The sequence below is a fragment of the Cnephaeus nilssonii genome, assembly GCF_951640355.1.
Source record: "Cnephaeus nilssonii genome assembly, chromosome: 22".
In the NCBI taxonomy this organism is placed as follows: domain Eukaryota; kingdom Metazoa; phylum Chordata; class Mammalia; order Chiroptera; family Vespertilionidae; genus Cnephaeus; species Cnephaeus nilssonii.
This window is the reverse complement of record NC_137093.1, coordinates 22,262,851-22,287,491: the sequence shown is the minus strand read 5'-3', so window position 1 is coordinate 22,287,491 and position 24,641 is coordinate 22,262,851. Positions and strand designations below refer to the sequence as shown.

Genomic DNA, 24,641 nt, shown 5'->3' with positions numbered 1-24,641 from the left:
TAAATAGCAATGTTCTCCACAGAAATAAAAGTATCCAAGTAGAAAATTAAATTTCCATTTAATGAAAAATTCTCCTTTAAAATATCATCAACGATTCCGCCAATTAGAAGATGCATTTGAAAACACATATCAAATTTGTTCCCCAAAGGCATCCGTCCCCATTTCTGTAGTGAAATGGTCCTATTATGTAATATCACATCAATCCAGTCGCTAAAGTAAAAATCAGATGTTAAAATAAAACAAGTTAGTCATAAGCATCTGAGAGAAAAGTACAAGAGAATTGGAAGTTTTCCCAGTGAGAGTTTTTCCTAAGGAAAAAACACCCAAATGGGAAACAATACTTTGACAGAAAACGACTTTATTGTAACCACTTTCAGAATCACATGGTCCGTAATGATGAGACGTGCCCCTAGCATGCATGGCTCAGACTCAGGGAGACCCACTGTTCTCAGCAGAGTGGAAACAGCTGTAACGTGACCCAACACCTGCATCCTCACCAGCACTGAGCCCTTATCAGAGCTCAGGACTCACCAACTTTTTTTCCTCCAAAAGCTAACTAGAAAATTACTCTTTCCAGGTTCTCTCTCACACAGCAACACTGCCCCCCCCCCCCCCCGCGTCCAACCCTCCCAATTATTTGTGACTCTGGGATTTCCTGTTAAAGCAAGTACAGATTTTCATCCACAATATTCAAGAATAGTCAGAAAATCACAAATCTCCCATCTTCTCTGTAGTGGAAATGACTCTCTGGATGGAGTAGGGAGAACTGGGAAGCCCAGTGATGTAGAAGGTCACACAAAATCACTTTCAGTGAAGATCCTTTATTTCTACCACTTGTTAACACTGTTTAGATCCTATGCTGAAACTTACTGTTATCCAGACTTGAAATCTGCATCACTGGGAACCTTTTCTTGAGCTTTCATTTCATTTAGCATTCAAAAAAACAAAAGTCTCAGTCCTCATGACTTCACACACAAAAAAGATGGTCTTACAAATTTCTGCCCAAATAAAAACGATTGTTTTTAAATATACCTTTTGGAAAAACGTTTGTGTAAAGTGGATGACTACTAACCAAATCATAAAATTCCTTGCCTGCCATGCTCACAGCATCATTATGATAATCTTTTTCATCCACAGAGGTCACGCCCAGAACAGAGTTCACCTTTCTGTTTAATGATTCTCTATTAGAGAAAAACCGATGTGGTTGTAAACTGTAAGGAATGAAACCTCAATTACATCAGAGTCTAATGGTCTGGGCAATCTATTACAGTGTTTAACAAAACAGAAAGTCAGATTACTTACCTTGTGCAAAGGGAGCACAAGGAACGCACCTCCCCCACTTGCTTCAATGATTATGGCAACAAATCTGGGATTGACAGCGCAAAAGGAACTATCCCAGGTCACTCGAGAAACACGGATGTCATCATAACACTGGTCATTTTTTACCGCTTGTCCAAATACATGCCGAAACTTGCTCTGTCGTACCACTCGCCTCATCGTGTCTGTAGGAGAACAAAAATTATGTTAAAGTCATGCACTCAACTGAAAGCTTTACTTTTACAAAAAAAAAAAAAAAGGCTCTAAGTAGAAAAAAACAAAAACAGAATGGTATGGCATTTTGTCTGCTCTCCTAAAAAGGAGCCTAATGGCAAATCCAAAATTCCTTGAGCAGCACATACCCATAGAAAACTGAAAATGCGTCAGGGAAAGAATTACAAAGAAATGAAAAATTCCTAATTCAAGATCCAGAAACTGCTCATCAGTTTAATTTCAGGAAAAAGATCAAGACAAAGAATGAAGAAAAATTAACCTTTCGGGACTGGGTGGGAATTGAAAGATAAGTAAATTCACTCTCCCCTTTTTAAAAATAAGAAAACTCCAAAGTTAAGTTATGTAGTAGATTTGAAGCTCAAGAACCCTTCCCCCCCAAAAAAAGATATGATACTGTGGCTTTTTCCTCAGTCTGCCAAGGTAATTTTCCCCCAGACATCAGCACTCTGCTGTCTGAGAATTCTGCCCGCTCACAAGTGTTTCCACAAGACCAACTATGAGTAGTAGAGAATTCAAGAAATATAAGCAACCACCCTTGTCTTCAAGAGCCTTCCAACACAGGCATTATAATCAAAGCAAATCAGAACCAAACTCCTGGTGCTGAGTGCTACCAGAAATCTGGCTAAGGCAACTGATAGGTCAAAAGCCAGGTCTCAAAAAAGAGTAGCAAGGACTTAAATGGAGAGTAATGTGATAAAAATAATGTTTGGGATGACAACATACTAGTATTTTAGACAGGAAGAAGCTAAAAGCAAGGTTCTGGGCTAAGAGCTGTGACAATAAGCCAGGCCTGGAAAGGCCTGGAATGACTGTAGCAGTAGCAGTTGGACAGCGGAACGGAAAACCTCAGGGAGGGGAAATGAACCAGGATGGTTTTTCACGTCAGAGTTGATCATTCACCTGAGGGAGGGGTGTTATTCCTGGGCTTCCTCCTGGGTCATATCAGACTCCAAATTCCACTAGGTTGTCCGATAGACATGTGCACTGAAAGCTTCCTGCTTTAAGATCACCAGGCCCCACTGGTGAGGTTTCCTAGACTGTACCAATGTAATTATCCTCCCTGTTAATGTAGAACATTCTGCTCATATTGGCTAGGATAAAAGGGGCCTGGAGAAAACCTAAGTGGAAATGGAACATGGTCAGCTGAAAACCAGTCATTCTGACCCCCATCAGGTACAGAGGACAGCTAACACCTGTCCACTCATGCCAAATGAGACACAAGGTGGACTTTTGCTAATGGCTTCCCTCTAATTCCCTTTCTCATGACGCTGGGCCCACTGCTAAATGCAAAGGGAGATCATTTATTTTTGCCAGTCTCTTTCTAACCTTCCAAGGCATGTGCAAAAGTCGCCTCTCTCCAAGCCTGGGGCATGTGCTGGGTTGAGGCAACAGACCGTTGGCAGGCAGTTGAGCACCCATGTTTCTCAGCCCAGCTGTTGCCAGACCTTTCCAGCTGACTACCAGGACCATACATTTAGGGTACTTGGTAGAGGAGATGGCAAATTATTTGCTTCCACTTGGCCAGGGTTCTTCATTTGTGAAACAGTGTGAATAATTCTCAAGCATGAAGAGATAAAGAGCTCCCATGAGGTGGTGAAAACCACAAGAAAAGTACATCCATACAAAAGCCAATGTACCGCCAGCTGGTTTCAGGATCCATTTCCCTACACAACCATCTGCACAAGTTAGCAGAAGCTCAAATCCCACCAGTACCTTCTAGCAAGTGTTTCAAAAGTAAGTTAACATAGAACTAAGGATTTGCACCATATGTCAAGAGTTAATATTTTTCATATACAAAGTTCTTACAAATTAAAAACATGAAAATCCCAGTAGAAAATTACACAAAGGACATGAAGAGGTAATTTACAAAAGAAATACAAATGGCATTTATCTCCACTCCTTCCTGGAATCCTAATAAAATGGCAGTCAAAGAATAAAAGCAGGTATAAACACCAAAGGACAAGAGAAAGGTCACTGAATGGAGCCTAAGAAGAGTGCAAATGGGACAACAAAATCTTGGAAGATGGAAAGCTATCATCTACATGCAACTGACTGAAGTGTGAATGTCCTCTGTCCTCTTGAGTGTCTCAGGAGGAAGGGCTCATTAAGAAAACACCAAAGCCCATGGAAACCCCAGAGCACTCAGAAGAGAAACAGGGATGTGGGAGAGGGGCTACCGAGAAAACTGAAGCCTAAATCAGAAGCAGCTCAACACCCAGATCACCCTCTCCACTGCTGCAGAGCACTGCCCCGCCCCCGCTCCAGCAGAAGCCAGACTGCATGCCCTGGGCAGGCTGACACGTAGCACGGGTGAGCACAGGTAGGAAGAGGTGTCATACTGACAATGTGGTTCTGTACAGTGGAGTCTCCCTTGTTACTGGGGCTCCCAAAACACTGGCTACCGGCCTAGATACCACCAGCCCCATCTGGTAAGAGATCAGACCTCACCACCCACTGTGAAGTCCACCACTCAACCAGACCCTCGGCCCACATGAGGTCAACTTTTTGTGCCAACCTTTTAAATGTGAATGGACATTTGAGGAAGGCCTCTAACTTGAAAAATAAGAGACAATTTTCCTCTTTACTCAAATAAAGTAGATATCATCTAATCTCACCAGCAATATAAACATGGATAAATATAAATATGTGAAGTGCTTTGAATATGTTAGTGAAAGGAATTACCCAAATCTGCTGGCTAACTTACATACTAAAAGTACTTTTAAAAGTCACTTCTATATTAGACACAGTGACAACTTATTTTCATCCTAACTGCATGGAGTCAGAATGATATACAGGCTCTTTTGCTATAACCATAGATTGGAGTGTCAGCTACAGAGCAGAGACAGTGAGAAAAGTCAGTGCTTCCACAGTGCTGTGCTGACCGAGCCAGGCAGGTCCAAGCGGAGATTGAAGAGCAGTGTGAGCCCATTCACATCCAAGGTTGAACCTGATCTGGGCTCAGCTGTCCACATGTGGCGCAGCTGCTTTTCCTGCACATAACAGAGAAAAGCAATTAAGAGGGCAGGCTCCAGAGTCAGACAGCCTTGTGAGTGAGAAGCACAGCTGTACCATTTACTTCCTGGCCATGGTTCAGTGGGGCAAGTCAATGAATCTCCTTAAGTGTCAGATTCTCTATCTGAAAATGGGTACAATACATATAAAGTTGAAGTGATCATTAAATGAGGTAAGCACTTGGTGATAGGAGTGTAGCAAGAGATTAATATGTGAAAGCACCTTGTATGGTTAAACACACATATCTAATTACACAATATGTGTCAGCTCTTATCATCCTAGAACTTTACATAAGGTAACCCAGATTCAAATTCTAGCTTTACCATTTTTTAGTAACTTACTTAACCTTTCTGAGCCTCATTTTCCTGATCTATAAGAATTAGAAACAACATCTGACAAAACCCAGGTCCAGGTGGCTTCACCACTGAAGACTAGCAAACATTTAAGGAATACCAATACTTCACAAAATTTTCCAAAGAATAGGAGAGGAGGAAATGCTTCCAAATTAATGTTATGAGACCAGTATTACTCTGATACCCAAATCAGACAAAGACATGACCAAAAACACCTAGACAAATATCTCTTAGGAGTATCAATGCAAAAATCCTCAACAAAATGCTAGCAGACCAAATCTAGCATAAAATGCATTCATTATATAACATGACCAACTGCGACTTATCCAGGAATGCAAGGTTGGGTCAACATCTGAAAATCAGTATAACATATATCAATCGAATAATAAACAAAAATCACATAATCACCTCACACAGAAAAGCATTTGACAAAATCCAACACTCTTGCATGATAAAAACACTCAACAAACTAGGAACAAAAGGAAACTTCCTCAAACTGATTAAAAGCAAACAAATACAAAAACACAGCTAACAATATCCAATGGTGAAAGATACTTTCTCCCTAAGATCAGGAACCAGACAAGATGTCTGCTTTTGCCACTTCTACTCAGCAATCTACCACAGGTTCTAGACTGGGTAAATAGACAAGAAACAACAACAAATAAAAGGCCCTCGGATTGGAAAGGAAGAAGTAAAACTATCTCCAAGTGCAAATGACATGATCTTACATATAGAAAATCCTAAGGAATACGCTAAAAAACTATTAGAATTAATATTAGCAAGGTAACAGGATAAGAGACCCATATATAAGAATCAATTGTACTTCTGCACACTCATAACAAATAATCTGAAAATGAAATTAACAAAACAATTCCAGTCCCTAGCCAGATAGTTCAGTTGGTTAGAGTGTCATCCTGATTTGCCAAGGTTCATTCCCTAATCAAGGCACATACAAGAATCAATCAATGAATGCATAAATAAGTGGAACAACAAATTGATGCTTCTCTCTAAAATTAATTTTTTTAAAAGAAAACATTCACAGTAATATCAAAAGGAATAAAATACTCAGGAATAAACCTAACCAGGAAGGTGAAAGACTTGTATACAGGCATACCCCATTTATGATGGTTGGCTTTAAAATGCTTCACAGATGTTGTATTTTTACAAATTAAAATGAAGACCCTGCACCAGCAAAAAAACTACAACTCGCTTTATTACAACACTTGCTTTATTGTAGTATTCTAGAACTGAACCTGCAATATCTTTGAGGTATGCCTGTACTAAAAATTACAAAACACTGATGAAAGAAATTAAAGAAGACACAATTAAATGTAAATACAGCTTGTGTTCATGGACCAGAAGACTTAACATTAAAATGGCAATACTCAATGTAATCCCTATCAGAACCCTAGCTGACTTCTCCATGAACTGATTCTAAGATTCATATGGAATTGCAAGGAACCCAACAGTTGCCAAAACAACCTTGAACGAGAAGAACAAATTAGGAAGATTCATACTTCCTGGTTATAAAACTCACTACAAAGTAATGGAAATCAAGACAGTGAGGTATTAGAACAAGAACAGACATATAGCCTGGCCAGTGTGGTATGTGAAGTATATCTCAAAAAAGATGTGGGGGTTTTTAAAACAAAGTTCCTAGCACAGACTCTGATAAATGTTAGCAATTATTATTTAAGAGCCCACTAATAGATTTTTCTACCCAAGGGGGAAAAAAACCCAAATCAATTCTCTACTGATTATGGGCCAAAAGTGTAATTTTCACATATGAGAACCAGCATCAGTTTTCAAGGACCCTTAACAAAATATTTTGTTCCCTCACCTCAGCATGGAATTCACTACACTTAAATTTCTCCTCTAACAAAGGAAAATAGGGATCTCACACAGAAAAACTCCCTTCTTCACAAGACAGCTGCCTGCATTATCAAATGTTATTAGTGTTTTATCACATTACTGTTTAGCTACAAACTTCCAAATTACAATGTCATACCATCAAACTTAGTTCTTTTATTAAATATCTTGTCCCAAACCACAAACTAAAGTATCCAAAACCAAAGTATTTTATAAATTAATTCTCAATTATATTTTAAAAAGTAAATTTAAAAAATCCTGAAATAAAAAGCCCAAGGAAATACTAGTACTTGGCACAATTTTAAATATCTTATCAGAGTTCAACCTTGAAGAAGTTGCCTACTTATAATGTCTTTCAAGTACAAATTCCTAAAACTTTGTAGGACCTTTTGTTTGCGTTTGGAGGATCATCACAGTATTAAAGGAGACGATGTAGACATAAGTCATTCATTAAGCAAATCAAATATTTACCAAATGTCAAAATATATTGACTTTAGATAGGAGAAAATGCAATGTAGTTCTGAATTTCCACAAACCTTATGTAAGACTTTATAACATGCAATTTATCAGCCTACCCACATTTCCAGTAAAACTGGGATTATTCTAGAATCGTTTTCATTATGATAAAAACTGGTATGTCTTTGAAAGACAATGTGAGGATAGGTTGAGAGCACAGGCTCAACTATGGAATTCACTCACTGGAATTTAGTTGAAAACTCTATTTTAGAAATATGAATAGTAGTTTCCCCAGCCCAATTTTCCAGGTGATACTGAAGGACAGAGGATTAAGGGTTAGGTCTTGATTGTACAGCAACTATCATAATAAATTTCTTTTTTTAAATGTATCTTTTTCATAATCCCCATGTCGTACATTATTTCCTCAGGACTTGTTAATCTTACAATCGGAAGTCTGACATTTTGACCACCATCATCCATTTGACCACCACCCCCCAATCTCTGCCTCGGACTCCCACCAATCTGTTCTTTTCTACAGTTCAATATTTTTTGTAAGTTTTAGATTCAACATATAAGTGATATCATACAGTATTTGTCTTTCTCTGTCTGATATATTTCCCTTAGCATAATGCCCTCAAGATCCATCCATGTGGTCACAAATGGTAGGATTTCCTTCTTTTTTATACTGAACTAGAGGCCCAGTGCACGGATTTGTGCACCAGTGGGGTCCCTCAGCCTGGCCTGCGCCCTCTCGCAATCCGGGACCCCTCGGGGGATGTAATAGTGCCTGAAGCGGCAGGGGGCCGGGGGCCGGGGGCCGGGGAGGAGCTAGAGCCCAGGGGGCTCGATCCTGCTCAACCAGACCCTGCTGTGCCTGCCACACTGTGTGGCAGGCACAGCAGGGTCTGGATGAGCAGGATGGAGCCCCCTGCCTGTGCACTGACCACCAGGGGGCAGCTCCTGCGTTGAGCATCTACCCCCTGGTGGTCTGTGCGCATCATAGTTACTGGTGGGCCGGTCGCTTAGGCTTTTATATATATAGAAGATAATATTCCATTGTTTTATTTTACATACCTCACATTCTTTATCCATTTGTCAATGGGCACTTAGGTTGTTTTCATATCTTGGCTATTGTAAATAATGCTGCAATGAACATGTGGATGCAGATATCTTTTCAAGCTAGTGATTTTGTTACTTTTGTACAAATACCCAAAAGTAAAATTGCTGGTGCTCACTTTGGCAGCACATATACTAAAATTGGAACAATATATAGAAGATTAACATGGCCCCTGCACAAGATGACACTCAAATTCGAAAAGCGTTCCGTATTTTAAAAAATAAAATAGAATTGCTGGATCATATGGCAGTTCTATTTTTACTTTTTTTGAGGAAGTTTCATACAATTTTCCATATTAGCTGTACTAATTTACATTCCGACATTCATGACACTAACAGCTCATCTATGAAACAAAAAAACGGGTAAACATCTTAACCAAGAACAAGCTGTAAAAATAAGGTTGACCTTCGGAGCTAGGCTCCTTCTTCGGGACTGGGCTCAACTTAGGCTTGGCTCTTTTGGACTAGACTAGGCTCTTAGGGCTATACTGGGCTATTCGGGATTAGGCTCAGCTATTAGGGCTAGGGTCGGTTATTTCAGAAGAATAAATAATAATGTCTATCTCTACAGTTTAAGGACTTACTTTATAAGTATCAGAGGTAAGTTCACTAAAAAATCATTCTCAGAATAAAATACACTCAATTGATGATCCTCAACCTCTAGGAGAATGTAAAGGAATGTTTCTTATAGCACTGGCAAGTCAAGTTATACACAGAAAATATAATTCATAAGCCATACATAAGAAACGTGTTGGGTAGGAGGAGGAAAAAAATGTATACAAGACAGGGTGTTTATATTGTAATGGCACTAAATAAAATACACTTGAAAAACTGAGTAAATGTTACTACTTTTTCTCCATTCTGACTTACATCAATCTAATAAAAAAAAAGACCACAATTTTGATATTTCCTTGTTTATTGAGAAGTTATCCGTTTAAAGATCCTAGCAGATGTACTTCTATGGTTCATATGAAAGGAAACACATCCTGCTAGGAACACATACAGGAAAACCCCTACTAGGAGCAAAATCCTGCTCAGAACATTTGCTGAGACCATTCCAGAGCATCATCAGGCTGAGAATGTTCCCTAGCAGGACTGCAGGAGGACTCCAGAATATCCCAGTGGGGAAAGAATATGTTCCCTCCAAGTTGCTGCTTTTATGGCAGGCACTTTTTAATGTGGAAGAGATCAGATGTGTTATTTAATAGAAAATGGCAAGTAAAATAACAAATGAGGCAACAAATATGCTAAGCTCAGCTATTTAAATGGCAATCCCAACATGAAAAATTCCTTTTAACAAGTTGGAAATGTAATATGTAAGCCTACGTAGAATACACATTCACAAAAGAGCAGACACCCAAAGCAAATATGGGAGGGACTATAATTAAATATAAAAATTCAACATTCATCATTTCTGGATATGAGTTGGCTGAGCTTTTTAGAATTTTCTTAAACAAATCCTACCAGTGACATTTGAAGAGTTCACCTTAGCAAATCATTTTCATTGTATTAATTTCCTTAATTAACAGATTCATATGAGACATCCCAAGGGGGAAAAAGGGCCTAATTTACCTACTTTGATAGAAGTTGTTTTACAATGAAGAAAAACGACCACATGATATAAAACACAAAACACAGCAGAAAAATCAGACATACGACAGACCTCATACATAACAGCTGTGGCTGAAAAGGATTTGCACTCCATTAATAACATTGAGGTATAGAGGGGAAAAAGTTTTTTCTAGAAAAACTGCTAAACACTTAAGACAACTGACTGCAAGTATTGAACTGCCTTGATGTTGGTTCAATTTATCATGATACCAAGGATGGTAAGAATAAATGGGAGGTTAAAAAAAAAATAAGGGGGAAAATTCATACTCATTATAATCTTCCAAATAGTATCACCCCCCTATTCATTCAGGTAATAGGTAAGAAGCCAAATGATGCATATCAATTATAAATGTACTTTGTTTCAATTTAATAACACAATACCATTTTAAAAAAAAAATGTTTCTAGGAACAAAAGATGAGAAAATGCAAGTAAGATCTATAGGCTCAGTCCTCACAGGAGCCTGGAGTGGAAAGGGTTCTAAAACTCATCAATTCCAGGCCCTTCATTTCCAGCCCAGAGACACTGTGACTTGCCCAAAGTTAAAGGACTTCTGAGAGAGACACATGACCTCAAACCGCAAAGTACAGGCCAGTTCAACTTTCCACCCTCTGAACTTACATAGTTTTTCAAAGATAAACTCCTCTTCATACATACAATTTGGCTTTCCCACATCAGCCAAGAGTGCCACTCAGAGCTCTTTCATGGGGGTGCTGCCTCAACAACTCATAGTTCCACCAGGCCTGTTTGTGCAATTTTTAAATACGAAATTGCATTTTGCTCACGCAAAAAACACGGAAAAATCAGAACAGAGAAGCTGGCTGTAAGCATTCAAATATACTGAGAACAACAGGTATGCCAAATCTTTACTTCTGATTGAAAACCCGTAGTCTTAAGCCAGAGGCCTATGTGCTCAACTGTCCTAAACAACTGCATGAAAAGACATGCATAAAACTCTAGGAATACACACACACACACACACACACACACACACACACACACACACGCTAATTTCTAAAAGGCAAGGTATAATAAAGACATTTATACTTTTTAAAGTTTTCTAAGAAAACCCCAACTTTTACATTTTATAATTTTATACTCATTTTAGGAACTTTGAAAAGTTGGAGAACACCTACCGTCAACATAAGCACTGACTAATAATTTAGAGTAGAATGTGCAGCTATGAAAATGACTGCTAAAAACTGAAGTCTGACAAGAAATTAAATGAGCTATATACATAAATCAAATCACCATGATATACACTTTAAATACCTCAATAAAGCTGAAATTAAAAAAATGAAATAAGAATATGCACAGCAAAATAGCAACATAAAGATCCAAAATACAAAAAATATATAGAAATCTTCCTCTTTTACACTTGTATTAAAGAGAGACCCTTTATCACTAAAAGAAGCACTAATGGGACCTGTAACTCATGTAAAATATAATAAATAAGAATGACATTACAGAAATTTTGCAGTTACTAAAACATGAAATTATAAGGCTTTAGGAGTCATCTCTTGCTCTTCAATGACAGAAATCATATTTTTATTACACTATCAAGTAAGAATAAATTTTCCCCAAGATAATGTACAAGGATGATGTGTTTATAATCCTTCCTCTCCCAATTTTCTGCTTATTACCAGCATCTTTATAAACAAAACCACCTCCACCCATCCCTGGAGCTTTGAAAGGGACTGAAGAACCTCCCTCACAGAGACAGAGGCAGGCACTCTCTGCCCAGAGAACACTGTGGAACGGTGTAAATTCGTCTGAGGCTGCAGACATCTCCCTAAAGTGCACCACGGGAGACTAGCAGACTCAGAAGCTGAACTCCGCCTCTCTCTTCAAAGAGCCAAATTAATCCCAAGAGTTCTCATACCAACTGCAGACTTTTACAGACATGACTGACACAGCAATCGTCTTAAAAAATTAATGATGTGTTTCAAAATACTCTCTATAACTGATGACCTACTTTTCTTATCAACAATTGGTAAAAAGCACACTGTATATGACTGCTCAAACTTGCTAAGTCTGTTTCCACTACTTAATCAGATGGAGTTTCTCTCAGAATAAAATTTTAATAATTCTCTGGCAATAGTCTTATACCAGGGAACGAAATTATTGGACTCCCAGATCTTTTTGTAGTTGTTGTTTTAAGACATTTTTATGAAGACGTTCACAAGGCTAGGCATAAAAACAAAACTAGAAAAGTATAAAAACAAAGTAATCACCTTCAACTGAAGAATTTCAGTCTTCTCTTTTTGCCTATACTGTGGACAAACTGATTAAATAAACAATCTTGACAATGATTCAAGGGAATGGTATGGTACAGTAGGAAAAAAACTCTGGCTTGGATGTCAGACAGTTTATCCTGACAGTCACCTACCCACTGAATCATTCTGATCCCAGGATTGTTGGATTCATCTATAAAATGGGAAAACTAAAATATAAATGACTTCTAAAGCCCACAAATCTATAGGAAATGCTTCTTTCACTGGGATCCAGTCCACAATCCCCTAATAAAACACACTGATTCACTGAGAATTAGCTACGAGCACCCACAGGGTTATACATATAACATGTACACTCATCAGTGAATGCTGAATAGGTCTTTAATCCCAATCATTCATTTACTGAACATTCAATTATTTATTGAGCTTTGACCATGTACCTGGCATTATGCTATATATTGAAGATGCAATGGTGAGCAAGCAGAATGTCCCTTGCTCTCATAGAGCTTACAGTCTACTGGAGGAGACACAACATAATCAAATATTCACCCAAACATTCATGTGCGGCTGGGACAAATGCTGGGATGATGAATCAATACCCAGGAAAAAGAACCACTACTTTGTATTAGCACAAAAGAGTCTTCTCTTTACAAGTAGGTGTCTGAAAAGAGTAAAAACAGGGAAAATAATTTATATCACTTATTATACCTTTTCAGATTAATAACTGAATCCGTGGCTTTAAAATTAAGGAAGTTTGCCAAGCAAAATGCCCAGAGCTTGAAGGTAAAAATATTGAGCATGCCATTTGAAAATGAAACAAGCACTGTTTAAAGTAAAAAATCTCCCTATGTTTCCAGAATTTTCAGACATCCAATAGAAACAGGAAAGTATACCTCTTAAAATGTTACTGCAACTTAGGACAAATCATTTTGTCTGTCTGATCCTTTTTGATAAAATCACAAACTATTTCCTTATCAGCAAACCTCTCTTCTAAAGGGGGAAAAAACCACATAACATCAGTATCTACAACAGAGTAAAAGAAACTGTAAGAATGTAACTCACTGGGGAAAATGTAGTTATAACCAAATAAATACTTTTTGTAATCTCTAAAAATTACCAGAAAGCCCTGGCTAGTATGGTTCAGTTGGTAGAGTGTTGTCCTGTGCACTGAAAGGTTGCCGGTTCTATTCCCAGTCAGGGCACATGCCTGAGTCGCAGGCTCCATCCTGGTGGGGGGGAGTGCAGGAGGCAGTGTTCATGTGTCACTCTTAGATCGATGTTTCTCTCTCTCTCTCTCTCTCTCTCTCTCTCTCTCTCTCTCTCTTTCCCCCTTCCTTTTTCTCTAATCAATAAAAATAAAATTTTTAAAAATTACCAGAAATAAAGTACACATACAAACACACACACACACACAATTACAAAACAATTCCTTTCTTGTGATCATTTATCACATTAATCACTAACATGATTTAAACCAAAGCCTGTCATTTTTGAAATTTTAATATTGCACAAATAAATTCCTAAACAATGAGACCATTCAGCAATTGAAATGGTGTACAATTAACCATATTCTAACTTACTCAGTTCTTATCAATTTCCCAGATCAAATTAATTCCAAATACACTGAACACTTGGAGCTCCAGGAGCCACTGAAATGCCCTGAGACCTGACCTCTCATTCCTCTGGGGCTGGCCCTAGAGCCCCTCAGGACAAACCACCAGTGGGACAAGAACACTTTCCAGTCAGTCAAGGCATTAAAAGATGAGAAACTACTTTGGCCGGTGTGCCCATTGGTTAGAGCTCTGGCCTGCCCACCGAAGGGTCTCAGGTTCAATTCCCCGTCCTCATCAGGGCTAGTGCAAGAGGCAACAATCAATGTGTCTCTCTCACGTCAATATTTGTCTCCCTCCCTCCCGCCCTTCACTCTCTCTAAAAAGCAATGGATAAAATATCCTGGAGAGAGGATTGAAAAAAAATTAAAAAGTGAGAAACTAGAGAAGAGGAGAAAGAGGGTAAAAGGAAACTCCGCTTTTCGATGACTATCTTAACTTTAAATCCGCATCTTGATACAAATTATGGCTCTTCCCCTATCTACTTTGACAAAAACCTTCAAGATGAAAGCATGCTTCCACTAGCATGTGACTTCACTGATTCTTTCTAAAGTCAAAGTCTCTAACTGGACTATAAAACAAAGTCCTACGAACCCCATGCTACCAATATTTTCAATTTATTCAAGAAGTCAGTTAAGTTAGTTTGCAACTAAAGCACCAAAATGTAATATCACTGTTTTTCATCAGAATTTATTATTTAAATAACTAGAACTCCAAGATTTGCTGTGGTGAAAAAATGTCCCACATTCCCTGCACTCATTAAGGTCTTGCTTCAGTGTGAACCCTCTGATGCTTAACCAGGCTGGAATTCTTGCTAAAGAATCTTCCACATTCATTACATGTAAAAGGCTTTTCTCCAGTGAGAACCTTGCGGTGTGGACAAGGCTCACGCTTTGGCTAAAAAATTCCCCACATTCTCTACACTCGTAAGGCCTTTCTCCAGTGTGAACTCTCCAATGATTAATAAGGCTTGACTATGGCTACGGAATTTCCCACATTCGGTGCACTTATAAGTCTTTCTCCAGTGTGAATGCTCTGATATTTCATGAGGCTTATGTTAAAGCTAAAGAATTTCTCACATTCGCTGCACTCATAAGGCCTTACTCCAGTGTGGATTCTATGGTGCTGAACAAGCATGGAATTATGCCTGAAGGCTTTCCCACCTTCACTGCACATAAAAGGCTTTTCTCCAACGTGAACTCTCCAGTGTTGAATAAGGTCGGCGGTCGGCATTGTGGCTAAAGGATATTCCATATTCACTATACCCATAAGGCCTTTCACCAGTGTGAACTATCTATAATAATAAAAGCATAATATGCTAATTAGACTGCACATCCTTCCGGACAAAGCCACTGAGGCAGAGGTGGCTGCAGCCACGGCGGCGGGGGGCCGAGCCCCTTGCACAAATTTCATGCATCAGGCCTCTAGTTTGGTGTATAAAAAGGTTGTACTTATGGCTAAATAATGACCCACATTCACTCCATTCATAAGGCTTTTCTCCAGTGTGTAGTCTCTGGTGATAAACAAGTATTTCTGACCAAAGGCTTCCCATAGTCGCTGCACTTGTCATGACTTTTTTCAGGGTGACTTTCAGTGGTCCTGTCTCCCCTGTACTACGAGTCACCTGATGGTTAAGACCAGAGCCAGTCAGGAAGTCCTTCTCACCCTGCCCACCACCCCCCTCACCCCACTTCTCTTCCTAACGGTTTCTCCCCACAGTGCAGCTTCTGGTGTTGGTGAAGGTTTACTCTGAGCACTCCTTCTACGTTAACGCTCTGCTCAACCTCTGCTCCACACCAACAACCTCTTGGCATGACTACAGTCATGACCCCACAGGCAGGCAAAGATGACTCTCCTCACTGCTCAAGTTGGGGAATTTCATGGGTCCTGGAAGATGCAAGTCCCAGAGAGGCCACCACAGAAAAGTTCTCCAGCATCCCACTGCGGCACAGACAACTCTGGGCTTCAATAAGGAGCCCCCACTCCCCCCAGGAGTAGATAACCACATCTTCAAAGGTCACACGGCCCTAATGGCATTGCCATCAGGACTGAAGATGCCCACTGCCAAATCTAACCCACAGCTCCATCCTGGTCCACACATCATTGGTGTTGAGGGTGTCTCCAATCTGAACCCTTTCCTGAACTCCAGACTTGTGTGCCTGGGTGCCCACTAGACAAATCTCTGGAACATTGGGACTATTGCAATAGCCTCCTCCCTGGTCTCCGTGCAACCCAACAGTCTGCTCTCTACTCTCTGCTGCATGACCTTGGAAAAGTACTGGACCTCCCTGGTTCTCAGTGGTATCATCTCAGATGGGACTGGCCGCCACTATCGGACTCTGTGGGCAGAGAGGGGCAGGGAGCAGAAGACTAAGTCAGCCTGGTATCCCGTCTCCCAGCCCAGAATCAGGGTCACCCAGGTGGCAGTGCTGAGCCTTAGCCTCCTCTTGTGCCATCCCTTCTTGTCTCCCCAACCCCAAACCAGACATCTGGACCCTGATGAGACTGTCCTGGCCCCAGATACCCCAAAGTCAACTCCCTGCTACTGCTATTTAAAGGAGATCAAATTAACCAGGGGAGTAGAAGCTTCAAATTAAGAGAGAAGGATGAAGAACTTGGAAGGCTGCTGTAGTATGAGGCTGCTGGATGCCACCCAGCCTGAGACAGGCACCTAGGGTGTGGAGCATGGTTCCTACTGCTGTTTCACAGGACTCCTAGTTCCCAGGATCCAGAATCCCATTATCACCATTAACAGTTTCAAATGCTGTGCTGTGAATTAAACAGATTTCCTCAGACTAGGCTGAGAACTTACTCAGCACTTGTAATACTGAATCTATACCAAAAGATGCCATCTGAGTTCCAAGTAACTGAGTTAGTCTTTGGAACATGACCCAGTCCTGGGTTGAGGGCTGAATGTCCAAGACTGCCTCCAAAACAGAAACTGCATCAGGGCTCTCCAACCACTCACCTTTAGAAAAGCACATAGTCCACAACTATCCTTTGCAGGTAAGATGCATCATTTGTTCCACTTGACAATGTAACTCAGCCCCATGCGTGCAAGATATCTCTATATTGCATAAGATCAAACTGGAAGTCTTAGGATAAAAAAAACACACACAAAAGCCACAAAACTTCTGATTTATCTTCTCCTATAGTAGCACTGTAAAGCAATCGTGGCCCACATAAGAGAAAGAGCCTAAGGAAGGATTACTGTATTTCTAAAACAGACAACACACATCTTATTAAAATATCACCCCTGTGGCCAGCACTCGTTGGCTCCAGACTCTCTCTTGCTTGCCAAAAGAAAACTAGGATGACAATGGTAAGCTAAAGACACTACTAACCACAAAATTAATTCACCATCTAGCTTGTAAAGTGACTAGTCTCCTAATAAATCCTTCTGCTTAATGGAGATGATAGCTCAAGTTTATATGTGTTTCTCAGCCACCACTCAGGCAGCATTTGAGTTTTTATATTAATAAATCAGCCTCAATTCTTTAAGTTCCTAAGAATGAAAGGAATTAGAATCTTTAACTAGAAAAGAATGCTTGACCATTATGAAAAGGAATTTAAGTATCTTTCATGTGAAGTAAGTAAATAATGGTGATTAAACATTTGTGTTGAGGGGGTGCTTGTGAATTTTGTCAAGAACCCCTACAATGTCAGTAGAAAATACACCCCCAAAGGTTTCACTCTCCCAACACTTCCTTTCCCAAGTATGTTATGGCCTTTCACGAAACTGAAAACCCACGGCTTTGTTCAGCCAGGATAAAGGCCTCAGCAGTTGTCAGAACACGTGGGCACACATCTGATTCCACAATGGGTCAAAAAGGCTCTTACCCCAAGCTGCCACGTGCCTAGATTCCCAGTCTATCTTGGTCTCACAGAGACAGAATGACCACACTGTGAAGCAATGGTCAACTTCTGCTCATCCTAAGGGGTTTTCATTATGCCTGTTACAAGCTGTGCAGTGTAGTACTGGACATGTGTTGTTCCTGTCAAACGTAGTGTTTGCATATACAAATGGCCTAATGGTGCCAATTATTCTGGCAAGACACAATGCAGTGGCTTCTTTGCGATATTAATTGGCCTTTGAAACATTTGAGATGAGTCCTTACAACCACTGCTTACAAATAGTCAGATTATAAGACTGAAGAAATAAGAAAGGATCAATAAAATACTGTCAAGGAACTTTATACTAAAACTAGGAAATCCAGTCTACCAAAGATTTATCCAACAGATTCCATGTATTTTCACGTTTTCAAAAAAATGCATCTAAAAAAATCTTCTGAAAATTTGGACCAAGCTTAGTGATTTAACACATGTACAATCTGAAAATGTGAGGGGAGAAGACAAACATTGGTACTACCTACCAATTGTGATGATGAACTGAAAAGATAAACTGTGAGTAGGCTCACTTTGTAGGTCTGGCAAAAGACCACGGTGAAAGGTTAAGAGGGAACCGTTGCATTGGTTCAAGGACTAAAAAGGGAAAACCAACATCAGGTTCACACTGTAAAAAAAAGTTTTCTTTTAATCCACACTATACTATAAACTCACACTATCAACTATAAAAACAAATTCACACTATTTATGGGAAAAGGTGAAGGGTGGCTGGGCGAGGAGGGAAGGGACAGTTAAGTTCCTGATCTTAAGCAAGTCTCTCAAGCTCCTGTGCCCACAGCCCCCTCATCCGTAAGACCAGAGAGGTACTTCCCACTCTAGCTGTGATTCAGAGTCACCAGGGAGCGAGCCCAGGCAGCTGCATTTATAAATGTCTATAGATGGTCCTCACAGACCTTCCAGAATGAGAACCTCTAGACCTGAGAAATAACCTCCCAAGTCCCCTTCAAATGATATATTTTTTAAAGGTATCTGAGATACTGGTACTAAAATAGGACCCGTTATTCATATTTTTTAAAAATTTAGATAACTGCAAGGACAACAGGGGGAAAAATAAATATGTTGTACTGTGGAATTACTGCTTTCAGTCTTACAAAATAAAAGCTTCCTACTCCCATTTATATTCCAGTTTCTCTCTCTCTGACCTGTGCATCAATTTGATTTAATTTCTCTTTACTGTAGCAAACAGGAGAACCTGCTTTTGTTATTAATGTAAGATTCAAATGACAGGCTTAATTTAACATCCCATGAAACTACAGTGGCTCTTTTCCCCACACAGAATGTTACACTTTTATCACAATGCTGCCATTCACATTATAACCAGATGAATATCTCACACACTGTAGTGCAACCTCCTTTCAAATTCTAAGATGCATCTTTTGCCAGGAACTATTAAACCTTATTCCTTAAAACACAGACATATTGAACGGAAGCATAAGGCCTGAATAAGAGAAGCTTGTCTGTACAGACATTTCCAATTCAGATAGACAGCAAAACACCTCATTTTTACCACCTTCCTATCCTAAAATTAGACACTTTTTTTTTCTCTTCAGTGTTTCAACTTTGATTCAAAATCTAAAATGCTGAGCTGCAAGTGGGAAGCCATGCGCAAATAGCTTATCAGAAATAAAATGCATTAAACCTACTCATTAGATTCTCCACAGTTCCATTCATTATATCAGACATTTAAGAGTGAAGAGCGAGGGAACACAAATTTAGTCAGTGCTGCTCATTCTTAGGCACTTTACATACTTTTTCTCATTTAACATTTACAATACCCAGCAAGGAAGCCATTAACATCTCCATACTACAGAAGAGGAAACAGAGACTCAGAGAGGTGAGGTAATTGGCAAAGTCACAGTTAACTAAGAAATGGAGCCAAGCACTGGCCTGTGTGGCTCAGTTGGTTGGGTATCTTCCCTTGCACTGAAAGTTTGCCAGTTCGATTCCAGGTCAGGGCAAATGCCCAGGTTGTGAGCTTTGATCCCAGGTATGGGACCTGCAAGAGGCAGCCAATGATGTTCCCCTTTCACAGCAATGTTCTCTCTCTCTCTCTCTCTCTCTCTCTCTCTCTCTCTCTCTCTCTCTCTTCCTCTCTCTATAAAAATCAATTTAAAATACTTTAAAAAAATAGAAGTGGAGCCAAGAGTGAAACCAAGCTCAGTCTGGCTCTGAGGGTCTGCACCCTTCATTGCCTCGGTTTCTCTAAATACAAAACTCTCTTAGAGCAAAAAATTATATAGGGTATTTTTTTTCCTCTTCTTTACCACCTTGCCACAATCCAACAATTTAATGAACCTGAAGCAGAAAATGTACCCCAAATGGCCAACTAGTTTCTCCTCATTATCAGGAAGAAATTAAGTATTTTTAATTAACGTAGTAAAAGTGAACATAACAGAGAATATAACTAAAGACTACTACTTGAGTCAGATGCTCTGAGAGAAGCAAGAGAGCACGAACAAAAGAATGAAAAGGAAGAAAGTATGCGTCCTTACAACCCAGGTTACACCCTTTATCAGACTGCAGGGCAGTTCCAGCTCTGACGTGATACCATCAGGGCAGGCCTGCAGCGTTTGGTGTGGCTGACTGTACCAAACTAAATGTGTCCCCTGGCCATCTGCCCTACTGAGAACAGGCTGTGGGCCAGTCATTTCTGCCCATTAGAGGGAAAGAACCTGGACGACAATGTTTTGCCCTCAGGAAAATGTTTCAAACACTCAGTTTTACAATCTAAGCAAGTTTTTTTGTAAGAGCTGGACTTGGATGCCAGAAAGGCAGAGGGGAATTACCTCTGCCTTACACGTTATTCTAACACAGGCAACAAAGCCACAATAAGAATCCGAGAGACCCACTGACCTCAGGATCTTTCCAGTTAATTTTATTCAATAGTCATTCGCTCACTGAGTGAAGATAAAAACCTAAGGGGAGTAGTGAGTGATCAGGCAGGCTGAAATCAGAGACACCTCGACCCATAACCACATTAAGAAGTTTGAACTTTAACCACAGACAATGGGGTGGGAGACGACTAGAGGATTTAAGCAGCAGAATGACACTGTTCCCTGGCACACCCTTTTTGATCTAGGACTAATTCAAATCTTTCCCTAACCCTTTCACTTTGGCTTTTAATTTATATAAACAAAATATTGATAAGAATATGATTTAAAGTCTAAATAATTTCTAACTGCATTAGTATCAATTTTGACTCCATTATGCATAAATTAGGCTTAAACTTCACCAAAATTAAAAACCTTTGTGCTTCAAAGAAAGTGACAAGAAATGTTATGTCACTCTGGCCTGTGTGGCTCAGGTTGGGTGTCATCCTGTACACCAAGAGGTTGCCGGTTTGATTCCCGGTCAGGGCACATGCCTGGGTTGCGGGTTCAATCCATGCAGGAGGCAACTAAAACATCCATCTCATAATGTTTCTCTTTCCCTCTCCCTTCCTCTCTCTCTAAAAATCAATTTAAAAAAATAAAAAATAAAAAATGTTGTGTCAATTATCTATATATATAAAAGGCTAAGCGACTGGCCGGTAGGTCTGACGTGCACTGACCACCATGGAGCAGACGCTCAATGCAGGAGCTGCCAAGCTGCAGTGACTTGGCAGTGGTGGTTCTCGGGTGACGCACCCAGGAACCAGAGAGGAGGGAGCCCGATTCCAGGGTGCGTCACCCGAGTACCGAGCTCTCGTAATCCGGGAGAGGGTGATGTCGGAGAGCCGGTTTCGGCCTGATCCCCACAGGTCAGGCCGCAGGTCAGGCCGAGGGACCCCACCTGCCGGAGGGACCCCACTCACTCTGCAGATGCCCTTCGAGCCACAGCACCACCCCAGGTGCGGCCGGGGAGGGACTGCAGGAGGTTGGCTCCAGGGCGTGTCCAGCCTGTCTTGCCCAGTCCCACCCCACCGGCCACCTTCTAATTAATTTCCTTTCAATGTGCATGAGTCTGTGCACCGGGGCACTAGTACCTCAATAAAAAAGAAAGTGAAAAGACAATTCACAGAATGGAGAAAATTTTTGCAAATTTTATATCTGATAAGGCACTTCTTTCTAGAATATAACTCATAACTTAACAATAAAAAGAGAACCCAGTTTTAAAATGGGCAAAGCATATGAATAGACCTATCACCAAAAAATATACACAACTGTCCACTAATCACATAAGATGCTGGACACATCATTAGCTATCAGGGAAATGCAAATCAAAATCACAATGAGATACCACTTTCACACCCCGGAGCATGGCCAAAGTCAAAAAGTCAGAGAATAACAAGTGTTGACAAGGATGTAGAAAAACTGAAGTCTTTACACAATGCTGGTGGATTGTAAATGGTATAGCTGCTTTGGAAAACAGTCTGGCAGTTAGTTCCTCTGACAGTTAAAGTTACCAACATGACCTAGCAATTCGCAAGAGAAATGAAAACATATGTCCATACAGAAATTGTACATGAATGTTCATAGCAACATTACTCATAATAGCCAAAAAGGGGAAATACCTACTGTCTATCAGTTGATGAGTAAACAAAATATGGTATATCAATACAATGTAATATTATTCAATCATAAAAAAATGAAGTACTAATACATGCTACAACACAGATAAACCCTGAAAACATTATACTTAATAAAAGACAAACACAAAGACTCTGTATTGTATGATTCCACTTATGTGAAATGTCCAAAATAAGCAAATCCAGAGACAAAAAGTAAATTATTGGTTGCCCAGGGCAAGGGAGAGAGGAGAATGGGGCCAGGGGGACTGCTAATGGGCACAGGGTTTCTTTTTGGGCTGATGAAAATATTCTACAATTGGAGTGATGACTGCACAACTCTGCAAGTGTACTAATCACTACCAAATTGTACGCTTTAAATGGGTGAATAGTATGGTATGTGAGTTATATCTCAATAAAGCAGTTACAAAACAAAGAAGATTCCATTATGCACTATTAAAACACAAAATAGAGTCTCAAAAAGGAGTACATAATCTTGTTCACTCACTTTAAAGGATCTGAACTAGGGCAATGAAAACCCAGAGAGATTCTATTACTTAACATTCTAGGTACTAGGTCATACTGAAATATTCATGACAATTTCCATGTTTTAATACAGAAAAAGCATCTTAAGTTTTAAAAGACATACAAGTGTCAGAAAAGAGTTCATAACCCAGCATAGCACAGGGAACTCAGCAAATGGAAACCACACATGGATCTGAACCCTAAATATTAAAGTGGCACCCAATTTTATTACTGTTTCACCTCTGAAATACAAGTCAAAGATAAAATAGCCCAGCTAATAGTATCTGTTTCTACAGCACCAATTTGTGGCAAATCAAAATATTAAAAAGCAATTTGCAGAAAATGAATTTAATCTCCCATTCCCAGTTATATAACAAGAACTGATCATTTATCCCTTTGAACATTCCGTTTTATGGGCATGCAAATGATGCTCCTCCTCCTAGTTGAAGTGAATCCCATAAGTGACAGATACATTAACTATAAAACTTAAGTAAAAAAAATAAATCCAACAGTGTTTTAAAAGTGCTATTTCTAGCCCTGGCTGGTGTGGCTCAGTTGGTTGGAGCGTCGTTCCATACAAGGAAAGGTCATGGGTTCGATTCCCAGGCAGAGCATATGCTCAGGTTGCAGGTTTGATCCCCTGGTCCAGTTTTGTGCAGGAGGTAGCCGATCATTAATGGAATGATGTTTCTCTCTCTCCCTCTCCCTTCCTCTCTTTCAACAAAAACATATCCTCAGATGAGGGTTATTTATAAATAAAAAGTAAATAAATAAAAGTGCTATTTCTCAACCCTAAATCTAATCCTAAATTATAAATAAACAGACATAAATGCTAATTAGCACAATGTGCAGGCAAAGTAACAAATGATCATGAAAATTTCAGAACTGTGTGCAGTGATATCTCATTAGTATGTGTCTATTAAAATTCATCATGCTTTAATGTACCTTCCACAATAATCAAAAACAAACAGACAAGATGCATTCCAGATTTGTCAGGAAGGTGTATACCCGACCTTTATACCAATCTTTGTTCAATCCTCAGTACACATGACTATTGCCTGCCCTTCAAGACCTACATAAAATTTCCAGTTTTATTTGGCTCCCCCGACCCCCATTTATTTATGCAACCTCTCAGACCCAAAGGTTACTATATCCAAACACTGCAACTCTGAAATGCACCTCTAAGACAAAACATTTCGGTTCCTTAAATTATTTTTCTAAAATATATAGAATCAAGTCCAAAATATATTTTTCCCATTTCTTCCGTTTTACAGGGAATGCAGTTAAGTGAAGTAATATAAACACATATATATTTGCCTTTACAACTGAACAGACGGTACAAAGCAACTGCTTCGACTTAATTATGTTTCTGACTATACCAGCAGGCCCTGGTATCAGGACAGAGCGCTGCCAGATAAGGACAATGAAATGCACTAACACACAGAGTGACGAAGAGCCCTACAAGCACAGTTTTAGGGTGTAATCCCAGGCAGGAAGGCTCCGGTAAGAGAGCCTAATATTCTGTGATAACCATTTCCAACAGCACTACGTCCACCACCAGTTTAAAAACACGCACGGCATTCCATTCTTTTTAAATGCCTTATAGGTAGGAGAAAGGCCTCTTTTTTTTTTTTGATCTTGCTCTCCGGGGTGGGAGATGAGCAACTGGCAATTTGCTTCTCACACCAAATCCCACGTTTTGCACCATGTCGAGCAAGGGCTTCGGACACCACAGAACAAGGGCAGCCTACACGAAGGCCAAATATAGGATGTGATGCTAAACCACCCGTGCAGTCAAGCCTACCGCTTCCTTTTCCAGCCATCAAAAACCCTTTGAACACTCCCAAAAAAGGACGGCGGGGCCGGCGCCTCTCCCCCCAAGAGGAAGCCCCTTTCTTCTCGGCTCTCCCGCAG

General features: G+C 39.9%; 1 protein-coding gene across 1 annotated transcript in view; it reads right to left on the bottom strand.

Moving 5' to 3' along the window:
- CORO1C (coronin 1C) overlaps positions 1-24,641 on the bottom strand; it is a 60,963-nt gene that overhangs the window by 35,099 nt on the left and 1,223 nt on the right. Inside the window, exon 2 of the mRNA XM_079763157.1 lies at positions 1,303-1,502. Within this exon, the coding sequence (XP_079619283.1) occupies positions 1,303-1,497 (195 nt within the window). The 5' untranslated portion in view covers positions 1,498-1,502. The remainder of the gene's footprint in view (positions 1-1,302; positions 1,503-24,641) is intronic.